This window comes from Genypterus blacodes, unplaced genomic scaffold, assembly GCF_046128005.1.
Source record: "Genypterus blacodes isolate CSIRO-AG114 ecotype Tasmania unplaced genomic scaffold, CSIRO-AGI_Gbla_v1 ptg000007l_1, whole genome shotgun sequence".
Taxonomy (NCBI): Eukaryota; Metazoa; Chordata; class Actinopteri; order Ophidiiformes; family Ophidiidae; genus Genypterus; species Genypterus blacodes.
The window spans coordinates 4,350,167-4,362,500 of NW_027466821.1; the positions used below are offsets into that span (position 1 = coordinate 4,350,167).

Consider the following 12,334-nt stretch of genomic DNA (forward strand, 5'->3'; position numbering starts at 1 on the left):
TTTAACGATCCAATGCCGCCATCGTGTGGATAATGTGTGTATTACAACAACAACGTCCTGGTAAATCACAAGCGCTTCAGGTTTGATTCAAATCGTTTATTCCAGGGTGAAAACGCTCACACACACACACACGCACACACACACGCACGCACACGCACGATTTCTTTTTACAAAAAGCAAAATTCTGTAGTATAATGTATGTGGGGAGACAACGAAAACAATAATCAAAGTGACATAAGCACAAAGTGATTGGCTTTCTTTTTGCAGGTCATTCAGACATAAAAAGGGAGAGACGGAATGTTTCGATGCATTTAAAGGCTTTCTCCTTTCAGGTCTGCCCAACAGGAAAATCTAAACAACTGATGCCGTCTTTTGTTCGTCTAAGGCAATTTTAGACAGATCCGGATTGATGTCTCTCTGTTTTGGACTGAGGTGAGCGAACGTCCACGCGTTCCATTTTCGAGAACGATTGTTCAAGCTGCTTCTGAAAGGCATCGGCGGCTGTAGTAGTAGTTCATTGCAGCACTCATCCCCCCCCCCTTCCCCTAGAGTTCCTCAGCATTCCTCTTTGATGTAGGTTTGTTCGTCTGTGTCGGACTCCAGGTGCTCCATCCTGTCTGTCTGCCCGTTCATTATCTCGTCAGGGGTTTTCATGAACCTAGAGGACAAGACACAGAGAGTTTGGTCTTTTATTGCATCTGCTTTAATTCAAATTCAGCAACTGAGAGTAAAGGAGCCCTTCTTTAAATGCAATAAATCCTAAAATCACAGCTTTACTTAGAATGAAGGTACAACATATGGTTGAAAATGTTCTTCTTCAGTTGTTACATGTGTCTATGACTGCGGCTTTCCTCAAACCACAATCTGTCTTGTGGCTGCAATGCATTCTGGTCTGTTTTCACTCCAGCTGTGGGTATAGAAATTGTTTTCTGTGCTGCTTCTGTGATGGATTTCTCCCTGGATGATTGTTGAGCATTGGTACAAAAATACAATTCCAGAAAGACGCCCATATCACTGTCAATGTTAAGATCACAAAAACACACTAGCTGTTCGACATTTTGTGTGGTCTTGACAGTACATGACACAAAGTAAAACACTTAAACTGTCTCAACGTGGATTCTGCCTTTACAGTTGATGTACCTGAACAGAAGCCTTTGTCCTGGCTCTTTCCTGATAATGTTCAGTTTGTAGTAGTGTCTCAGTGCTCTCGACATCTTCTCGTACGTCATATTCGTCCTGTTCTGTAAGGTAGAAACACAAGAATGACATTAAAAAATAACAATAGCAATGTTAAGTTACTGATCTGAACCTCTTTAGATGCTTGGTATCGTTTAAAACCAAATTGGCAAAATGAAAAGAATTGGAAGTTGAAACAGTGCCCCCTAGTGTCGGGGATTCAGACATTCCATGGCTCTTCAGCAAACTTTGATGCCACAGGGGTTTGAAACCTGGCACTCTGTCGGACAGCCTGGTCACTAAGCTCTCCTGCTCTCCAGTCAACAGCAAGCGAACAGCAGGAGATGGCAATGTGTATGTGTGAATGTGTGTGTGTGTTTGTTTACCTTGTGATTGCCCCACAGCCTGGCCAGGCCGTTGGGGTCCATGATGCGGAAGATTTTACTCTCTGGATCCTCCCAGCGGATGTAGTTCTCGTACCGGCTGTCTGACAGGAGCTGGTAGACATAATCCCAAAGCAGCCTGCAGTCTGAGAGAGCAGAACAGGGAAACGCTGAGGCTCTGAACATATGAGGTCTGATAAATGTAATCGTTGCCTCTTTTAACACCGCAAGGCAATTTTGCACATGGCAGAATTGTAATCACATCAGTAAGTTGAGACTCATCAAAGAATACCAGAGGGGCAAGAGAGAGTGGACGTCTAACAACCTTTAACCTCATCATGGTGAGATCTTACCTGCTATTCTTCCGATGGGCATCGCCAGCTCTTCTGGAGGAGAGACAGGCATGATGACGTGATGGTTCCTGTAGAGCGCCTCCTCCTGCTTGAGGAGCTGCTGCTGCTGGGCCAGTGGCATGTGGTGATGGTGGCCGAGGAGTTTGCCCTCACGCCCGTTCTCCAGCGTCGGCTGAGAGGGGAGCCCGCCGCGGGTGTGCCTGAAGTCCATGGCAGCGCCCCCGCCGCTCCGGCTAGGGCTGAGGAGCAGGGGGTTCATGATGGCGCTGGGCATTAGCTGGATGACGCGAGGAGGGCCGGCCTCCTGGCCCCCCGGGCTGCCTGGGCAGGGGGCTTCCCGGGGGGTCGTGCAGCGGCCGTTGGGTGCAGCCGGGGACACCGACAGAGGATACATGTCCTCAGGCAGAATGTGGTTGCTGTCAGGCAGCTGGGAGGAGGCCATAAGTGGGTCCTCATTGCCGGCACGTGGGTGATTTGGCTCTGGGGGGGATTGTCGGGGGACATGGTGGTGCGGGGAGCGGGAGCGGTGCCGCAGCTCTATGGTTGGCGGATGCTGAGGGAGCGATTCTGTACCACGTGGTGCCCGCCGTACCGTTTCTAAAAACACCAAAAGACACGATACAAAATGTTGAACAATATTCACATCAACAATTAAACCAAAAGCAGCGTCAATGGTGTTGTTGTGTCACACTGGCATGGCAGCAGGGAGCTTGTTTCCTTCTTGTGCTGAGAAGCTGCTGCATTACCGTTTGAGAACGACAGAAGAAGAAAATGCACAAAGAAGAGTGCAGCTTTCAATGAGTCAGGTTTTCTGCGATGTAGAACTACAGTGGTGCTCTGCCTCTTCCCAGCATTCATCAGCCGGGGAATTTACGGCTGTTACAAGTAGGTTGTCATGGTAAACCAGCGAAGGCACAGACTAAATAATGAACTTAATAATTTTCTACAAACTTGTGCAGTAACAAGCCTGTTTTCCTCTTTGTGCGGATGAGTTGAGTCCTGCTGCAGTCCACTAGGTGGCACTAATATCTCATGGAAAAAATGAAGCGTGATGACGAAATAAAGAGAGTTTTGGTAGAAATGGTTTGGTTTGTTTTGGTTTGGAGCAATGCTGGGAGACTTTTCCACTTCCTGCCTTTAACCATTCTACTGGCTATCAAAGAAAAACAACAACAAAAATCAGACAAACTGAACTTCGGAACAGAACAAGGAAGTGGGCCTGTTTGTTGCATGCAACAATCACTTCCCCCTAATAAAGCACTAAAACAGATACTGCACACCTTGTTTCAATAATACAGCATTTCCTTGTTGAACGAGTTTTACTGTCAACATACTTGAGGTGCACAGCGCCGCTCTGATCCTGCTGTGTCACATTTCCTCAGATCAGAGCCAGAAACACTCAAGTATTTCAATCAGCACTTTCGGCTTCTCTGATTGAAGCGAAGCGTTACGTCAGTGCTGAACAAAGACACTTGCTGCTTTTGGTGGGAGTGAAAAGTCTGAGTCTGATTTGAGTCTTGCATCTACATGCAAATGTACGGGACCCTTAAATATGCGCAAACCGACCTTCCAGCTTCAGGTGCCGCACGGCACTCTCGGGCAGCGAGTTGAAGGAGTTTCCGGGGAAGTAGGCCGACGGGTAGAACACATGCGGCTTCCTCTGCTTCAGGATGTGCTGCAGCAGCTCGTACAGGACGTCCCCTGGGGAGAAGCGAAAAAGGTCAAAGGTCACCGCATGTCTACGGCTGCACCGAAACGGGAAATTAGCGCCGACGTCGTCCACAGATATATGAGAGAGAGAGAGAGAGAGAGAGAGAGAGAGAGAGAGAGAGAGAGAGAGAGAGAAGGGGACTGCTTGGTAAATCCTTTCCTAGATATTCAATTCCCGACTCCGTGTGACCCCGCGGGTGCAGTCGCCTTTGAAGGATGAATACTGGTGTGTGTGTGTGTGTGTGTGTGTGTTTTTTAAGTTGGTGCCAAAGCCTCAGGTTGCCTCTGTGCTTTTTGTAGACAGCGAGCACAGATCAAGATATCAAAGCTCCATTTCTTTCCCTCAGACGAGGCGATTTGCTTCTACACAACCCAGAAAATCCATCATCAGTAAAACGGGGACGAAGCTTTTAACCTGATTTCACCGCGGCAATAAACCCCTCAGAAATGCAGTTTATTTACAAATACTGTGAAACATCTGGCCCCGAGCATTACAGGAAATAATATCTCACATTTTACACCTGGATAAGCAGCTGTCACTTTCTGAAGCGGGTAAGAACGCTTCGAAAAAAAATGAAAAGCCGATATCGACAGAAGTAAATGAGACACGACGGCGGTATTCTGCTTTGAGTGGTCGACCCAAACAGGAAGTCCACCGAGTGATTTACATCTGTTTGCTTTACTTTCACACCAATAACAATGGATCCGCTCCGATCCGCGTGAGAAATCTCTGACAGGTTTCACAAACAACCGCGGCTCAATGTTTTTTTCTCGCCGTCTTTACTTTACTCGCTCAGGCCTGCTTAAAGGTGAACCAGAACGAGGAAATTATAGTCATAAAGGAAGTGATGATGGCTACGCACACACACACACACACACACCCACCCACCCCCACACCCACACACACACACACACCTCTTTCAGTTCTCCCTTTCTTGTCCAGTGGCATTGAGTTGCACTGTGGGGAAATATGCATCCTGATTTGATTGTTTATTAAAATGGTTGGTATGGATGTTGGTGTAAACTAAGAATCCCACATTTAATCTATAGACGTGTGTGTGTGTGTGTGTGTGTGTGTGTGTGTGTGTGTGTGTGTGTGTGTGTGTGTGTGTGTGTGTGTGTGTGTGTGTGTGTGTGTGTGTGTGTGTGTGTATCTGAAACTGAAGAAACAGGAAATAACTTCAAGCCATCTCTTCCATTTACTTGGTCAGATTAGTCACTTAGCTTTACCTTATCCTCATTCATCTCATTCAGCTCTGTAGCTTTACAAAGGGATTGACATGTGGAATAAAATGTTGAGTTCTTAACTATTATTCCAAACTCATCTCCTACAAAGGGAATAGAAGGCAGAAAAAGATGGAAACTGCACCCCGAATGATTGCGCAAAAAAGAGGAAATCGGGCTTCTGGGAAATTTCTCTGCTCGGCTAAATGACGTCATCATCCACGAGAGAATGAGGACAGAGAATGAAATGAAATCAAAATCTGTTCAGGGTCATTTCAGATTTCCCTTAATTACAAGAGGAGCTGTGAATAACTCCCTTTAAAATCCATCATCATAACTCTTACTTATCTAATGTATGACATTGTTAATTTCCCTTAAAAGTCCATTAATGTATTAAATATATTTTAAACGCATTACAGCATCCATCATGACACTGCGGTCTTTTAATTTAGAACAGTTTGAACAGTTTGTCTCAGAATGTAAGAGGGTCAACAGCCACTGTTCACACATAATCAATACTTGTCACGCATCTTCCCTTTGACTTTGATCAGATACTAAAGCTGCAGTTACTCTGGATTTGATGCCACATGGAGCCCAGCTGTGACATAAAGTCTTATCTTTATGTGTCACAGTGCTGATCAGTCATAACCATCCCACGCTGATGACTGATCATCACAAACACCGCTGACGTCCTGGACGCCGGGCGCATGCCTGCGTATGCGTGTGTATGTGTGTGTATGCGTGTGTGTATGCGTGTGTATGCGTGTGTGTATGCGTGTGTGTATGCGCGTGTGTATGCGTGTGTGTATGCGTGTGTGTGCATGGGGCAAACTTTCCTGGACGCTGTGAATAATCTCACATTCTATCTGCTTTCATTTTAAAACCGAAATCTCCACTTCTGCTTGGGGGATTTTTTTTTTTTACTCTTTTTATATTTGCATCTTCGTGCGTCTGGCCTGCTGGCGTTGCCGGGGAGACAGTTGAGGTCGGTTTGTACTTCCTGATCAACCGTCTCCTACTTCCTCTCCTAGACAACAAAGACAGCAGCCTACGCTGCAACAGCTGCCTCCAGTATCGCCTGACACTGTCGCCTTCCCTCCTCCGCTCTGCCTTTATTGATCATCGCTGCAAAAGGGCGTAGTTTTGCTGTAAACACATTGATTTTTGGGCTGCTTTGAAATGGTTTTGATGTACAAACGCAGCTCCTTTTGCCGTTTATGTTGGGCTCTGCAGATTCACCCTTGTTACCCCAAATCAGTTGTCTGGTTTCCATTTGACAGGTTTATTCAGTCCTATCGATCATCTTGTGTTAGTAAGTGTCACATTTTCCTTGTTGAGGCATCTGTCATGACTGTTTTGTGTAATTCTCCAATTTCTCAATGATTTTCCAGAAAGTCTAAGCTCTTTTCCATAATCTAAAACTCCTCTTCCATCATGCCTAGTTAGTGTTGTTTTCCACTCTGGTTTCTGCTCCAAACCGTCTAATGGAATAAATGAACACGGCTCATTTCTAACAACTCCATTCCAATTGCTTTTCCCTGCGTGGGCTCGTGTGTGTCCGCTATATTCCTGGAACTTCATAAAGAGGGAGGAAAGGAAGGAGGTGTAGGTACCGGAGTGGGGGGAGCGGTAGCGAAAGTCCTCTTTGGTGAGCAGCAGCAGGGCTTTGCCGTTCATCTGGAAGGAGCCGCTGGTGATTGGCCGTAGGGCAAACTCCTTCTCGGCCCATCGCAGCCACTGGGCCACGTCCTCCCTGCTCCAAAACACTGGCTGCAAACCTGGAGGTGGAAACATTTGGTGGGGGAAAGGGGGAGGGGGGAAAAGGGGGGTAATGAGGGTAGGGTGAAGAGTTTGTTACAGAAGAAAGAAGAAGCAGAATAGAGGAGCGAAAGGAAGGAAAGAAGAAGAAAGGATGAGCTCAGTGGAGGAGCGGTGAGACAGGGGGTTGGGGAGGGGAAGGAAGAAAGAAGGAAAGACAGGAAGGAGGGGAGGGGAGGGGTTGGGGAGGAAAGGAGGGGGGAGAGAGGGAGGGAGGAAGGAAGGAGGCAGAGGCAGTAAAAAGGAAATTGAGGAAGTGGAGATAAAAGCCAAAAGGAGGGAGTGATTACGGGAACGGCAGCAGAGATAAAGAAGCGAAGAAAAAAAAGCAGATGAAGGAGAAGACAGAGTCAGAAAGGGAGAGGAGGTTGGAATTAAAGATTAGAGGATGATGGGTTGAGAGGAAGAGTAGAGGATGAATCATGGGGATAAAAGGGGAAGGAGGGGATATGAGAGAGACGGTCAGTTATTACAGTTATGATCTATGCTGCAGCTCTACACACACACACACACACACACATCAGAGGACAGCGGTTTGTCTGTGTGGACAGGGACAGATGGGGGAGGGGGGGGGGGCTTGAGTGTAGAGGAAGTAGGAAGGACAGTTTTTTTTTGAGATGTTTCTTTCACTGCCGTGGGAACACGAGTGTAAAACATCTGCGCTGGTTTCTGACCAAAAAACTCGCAGAGAGCAGCACACCAGTTTGTGGACGAGCCTGGACAGCTGAGAGTTGGACGGTAGATATTGAGTTGTAGTTAAACCCCGAGTGGTGAGAGTGAAGGAAATTGCTTTTGTCTTTGCATAAGTTAGTAAAGAAAAGAGAAAATGCAACAAAACACAAACAACGAGGCCCGTGTTGCTCCTTTTTGAAGATGCAGTTCTCGTATTTACCACTAGATGCTGATTCAACGCTACGCTTCGCAATGCTGGTCACATGATGTTGTGTCAGGTGTGTGTGTGTGTGTGTGTGTGTGTGTGTGTGTGTGTGTGTGTGTGTGTGTGTGTGTGTGTGTGTGTGTGTGTGTGTGTCCATTTTGGAAATATTTTGGGTCGTATTTGTCAGATTCCTCCTCCCTAAAGGATGAAGTATGGGTGTGTTTGTCAGTAGCTGATGCAACAGGTACGTCATATATACATTGAGGCCTAAACAGTTAGCATTTGCCAGAATAAATCGATTTACCATTGCAGTATCTAAGCCTATAGACCGGCACAAACATATAATCATAAAAAGCAGATTTGAAGGCTTAAAGGTGCCGTTTGCAGGGCATCTCCACCTATTAGATACTCCACTTTTTGAACTAAACCTTTGTGTTTTCTGGCTTCTGTGACTTCATCTTGGAATGTCAGATGAGCATATTACCTGAAGCTCATTTATACTCATTTCTGAACTGCGTCTGACACAACAGGATGCGTGTTCACAGTGAACATTCGCGACCTCTTGAAGTCAGATCCTGCCACCTCATTGCCTCAAAGCGCTACTCTCTCGCCGTGTCACCCAGTGACTTACAGCATGACTAAGGCTCGCCTCCCTCGCTCTCATTCTCACACACACAAAACACACACACGGAACGTCGTATAGCACCGATCACAACGCCCCCCCCCCCCCCCCTACCCCTGACCACCACGTTGCTGGCTTCTTACGTCTCACTTATCGCCTCTCCTCAAACGCTTCCTGCAGGGAGTTGGACAGCTGTTATCTTTGGCTGCCAGTGTCACTGTCACATAAGTAATAGGAACCTTGTGCTCGCTTTTCAGGCGTGCACACACACCCTCCTCCCCTCTCCCCCCGCTCCTTCTTGTCCCTCACACCCGGCAAACAAAGGAAGTTTTCACAGAGAGCAATCAATATCAAATGAAACCCTGTCTAGATTGTCAGCTTCCCATTTCTTCCCTCCCTTCTAGTCCTCCATATTCAGATAGAGGCACGAGTCAGAATAACCCGCTGTAGGCCTGGGTTATCTGCAGCCCAGCTTACTGGCTATCAGGCTCTGACCCACCGCTCGCCCATGAATAGAGAAAGAAAGGTGTCAGGGACTGGGATACATGCGTTTCGAAATCACAGAAACAACCGCCGGACGCATACGGAAGTGCATTTCTTTAGATATCCTGGTTTGGCGGCAAGAGCTCCTGAAGCCGGAGAGAGATACGTGTACGAAAAGCGTTTGAAGTAAACCCAGAAATCCTGTCAGGTGATATCAGTGAGCTTCACACAGCCGCCGGCAGTCTGTGATGCTTCACGCCACGGGAAACCATGCAGACGCGAGAGGCAAGAGTTCAGCCTCTTTCTGGATCAAATGATGAGATCCGACACAACAAGAGCGTTAAAAATCACGATAGGAACACTTTTACGGGATTTGCGTTTACTTTGTGTCAATATTGAATGGAGCAGCAGCTGGATGTCCGTCTCCCGTGGCCGACTTGTGAGAGCAGCAAGGCCGGGGCGGGCAGCAGCGCGGCCCGGGGTCACAAGGTCACGGCTGCGGTATGCTCTCTCCAGGGCCGGAGAGAGGTGCTGCTCTGCCAAAAAACCCTCTGAGATCCGGTCTGCCGGCCTCAGCCATCTGCGCAGGGCCCAAAGGAGGAAGCAACAAGGGGAGCAGAAGGGAGAAAGGGTAAGAGGAGGTGGGGGAAGAAGGGGGCCTAAACAAACGTGTCCCACAACGCACTTTGGCAGGAAGCAATCCAGCGTGGGCTCCTTTTCAGCACAGGAAACTTCCCGCGGTAAGGTTAGAGAGCGACGTCAGGAGATTTAACAGAGTGGACAAAGAGGGAGAGAAGGAGGGTGGAGTGTGTGAGGATGGAAAAATATAAAAAAGGTAAAAATACGAAACGGGAACAAAAGGAGATGAGGACCAAAAAAAGAGGAAGGAAAGACAAACAGGAAGGGAAACGGATACTGAGGCAGCACTGAGGCGGCGTTGGCAGTTGTTATCATCACGCTCGGTCTTGAATATCAGATTCTTTAGACTGATCCTATCTATTCTGGGATGCAACACATAGTCGCAGGGTAACAATAACAAAAGACGTCACGTGTGTTAATGCGCGTATGTGTGCGTTCCTTCCATCCGCGTGTGATAGTGCTCGAGTTTAGGGATCGTATTGTTTATGTTGTGTCCTTGTGATCTGGATGAGAAGTGATTCTCCACATCAGATCGGGGTCACATGAGAGGAAACAAAAACAGTAATGTGAAACTTTCTGTAAGCAGTGTGAATGCCGCCATTGAGACATAAAAATCCTTTAGAGGATTTAAAGGGAAATGGACCATGAGGGTGAGACAGAGAGAGCAAGACAGAGAGAGAGAGAGAGATAGACAGCTGATAAATATTTCCCTTTTGATGAGAATCTATAACCAATTTGTTGCACTTTGCAGGAAAAAAAATCCAATTTCAGTCTTTCTTGTCATTCCTCTCAGACTTAAAATGCATCTCACGTCCACTCTATTTATGTATTGTGTGTGTGTGTGTGTGTGTGTGTGTGTGTGTGTGTGTGTGTGTGTGTGTGTGTGTGTGTGTGTGTGTGTGTGTGTGTGTGTGTGTGTGTGTGTGTGTGTGTGTGTGTGTGTGTGTGTGTACACTGAATAAAACCCTCAAGCACGGCAGCAGCAGGATCCCAAACCCTTGACAAAACCGTGGGCTCCTAATCCTCTCTGATGACACATAATTTTCACTCTGTGGTTTCTCAGGCCCCCGCTTATGCTCACTTATACACACTCACATGCAGATACACAGCGCACACAACGTTGCCACGGCAACCCATAAGCGCTTGGGATGAATGGAGGAAAGAGGAGGATGAGATCACTGGTATCTTGTTTCGCTGTTTTGCGGCGCACAGAAGCCCTGAACTTCCCCTCTCATCCTGCGGAGTTAATGAGGTCCGTTGTGCCGCGAGGCCTTCAGGTGCCGTCTGTCTTTACCACCGCTTATGTTGATTAAGTTTCTAGCGCCTGACTCAGATCTGAAACAATGACTGTCGCTTGGCTATTGATACACGCGTCAGTATCAATGGGAAGCAACATGCAGGCTTGATTTTCTGAACAAATCACGTCATCTGCTGTTAATAAACTACAACACAAACTCAGCAATATATAAATCGAAAATCTACAACAAAGGCAACCAAAGTGCATCATTATTATTATTATTACTTCTGGTTATGGACTGATTTGATGAAGTTAATGAACAGCTCCGTTTTCTGACATTTGCTGTTTCGTAGGACAAATACATCAAAGGTGTTAAGTATGATAAACATTTAAAAAGACACATTCTGTGGCGTAGACACAACAAATACCTACACACCCACACTTTAGTCTAATCAGATCGTTAAGTGTGACATTCCAGACGGATTCTACCATCACTCCAGAACCTGTTAACGCTCTTTGTCTCACCTGGTGACAATACCATAACGTTTTATTGTCCCCTTAGGGAAATTTGTCTCGGCCCTCACAGCCCCGCTGATCCATAAGACGCATGATTACAACACTGCAAGAGACACATCCAGCTAAATAAGACATCAAATCTGTGAAATACACGTATCTAATGCGCCGACGGCCCCGAGACATATTTCACAACCCCTGTGAGTCCAATTATTGCCAGGTGTGGAGCCGCATTCGTACAGGGAGAATTTATAAACCGGTTCACACTTTCTTTGAAAACCCAAATCTTCTGCCAGAGGGTAGAAACTGAAATTCCGTGGACAGTAAACACGTCGGGTCCTATGCTGTTTTCTTTAGCTGGTAGCCAATTAAACATTATAAAGTCATAATTTCGGTGATAACCTATGATGAAGGCTTGATATCGCCGTGCCAACATCTAAACTGAACCCTCACGTTGCCAGATCTTAAAGACAGATCCTGTCAAAACTGCCTTATTTTGAATAATAGTTGGGGCTTGTAAATATATATGCAAATCATTAGTTCATATACATAAAAACTGTAAGTGAGGATGCGAATGAGTGTAAATCTCAGGTCACTCTCACCTAAATGAAACGCACCTGCATTATTTTTGAAGCGTTTCAGGGACTTTGCCCTCTAAACTGGAAGCCCTTTAATCATCAAGGTCTTTAGTAAATGTTTGCCTTTTCTCTGGAAGCAGAAGTAGGCGGAAGGCGGATATTAGTCTCGCTATCTCGACGGGGAAACACTTTGCTTTCTTCAGACGCAGGAGGAGGTGGCGGAAGAAGGAAGGAGAAGGAAAAAAGAAGAAGGGGGAGTTTGACCATGACCTTCCTACAGCCTGACTCAGGGACATGTGGCACATTTCCTCACTTCATCCTCATATTTCTCATCCCCTATACGCCTCCTTCTGCTTTTGTCTCTCTTTTGGGTGCGTCAGGGGCACAATCCACCCCCGACACACACACACACACACACACACACACTTTTACTTTTCAGTCAAAAGAAATCCTCCCTCCCTCCTTCCCGCCTCTGTATCTCTTATTCATCCTCCGTTTCCTCCGCCGGCATGCATGTGCCTGTTCCCCCGTCCAACAAAACTGGACCACATCCAGTCAAAACAAACATAAAACAGATCATCAATCACACAGATCTTTTATGGCCAGGAAGTAGCACGACCTGTTTTTGATAGCTTGTTGTTCAGGCGCGGGAGCAAGCCAGCTCTTGTAGGTTAGTTCCTGAATTTAGCGTTAACTGCCACTCTTCCTTTTGTTCGCGAGC

General features: G+C 46.7%; 1 protein-coding gene across 4 annotated transcripts in view; it reads right to left on the minus strand.

Moving 5' to 3' along the window:
- Positions 1-83: 83 nt before the first annotated feature.
- The window catches only part of etv6 (ETS variant transcription factor 6), a 20,288-nt gene continuing 8,037 nt past the window's right edge, over positions 84-12,334 (minus strand). For 3 of the 4 annotated variants that reach the window (XM_076152605.1, XM_076152598.1, XM_076152591.1), the window contains 6 exons: positions 6,460-6,624; positions 3,479-3,613; positions 1,913-2,509; positions 1,563-1,705; positions 1,141-1,241; positions 84-658 (listed from right to left, as the gene is read on the minus strand). In XM_076152605.1, the coding sequence (XP_076008720.1) occupies positions 556-658; positions 1,141-1,241; positions 1,563-1,705; positions 1,913-2,509; positions 3,479-3,613; positions 6,460-6,523 (1,143 nt within the window). In that variant the 5' untranslated portion in view covers positions 6,524-6,624 and the 3' untranslated portion in view covers positions 84-555. Of the gene's footprint in view, positions 659-1,140; positions 1,242-1,562; positions 1,706-1,912; positions 2,510-3,478; positions 3,614-6,459; positions 6,625-9,029; positions 9,227-12,334 lie in introns of those variants that run through there. The other variant, XM_076152614.1, reaches the window with a different exon arrangement.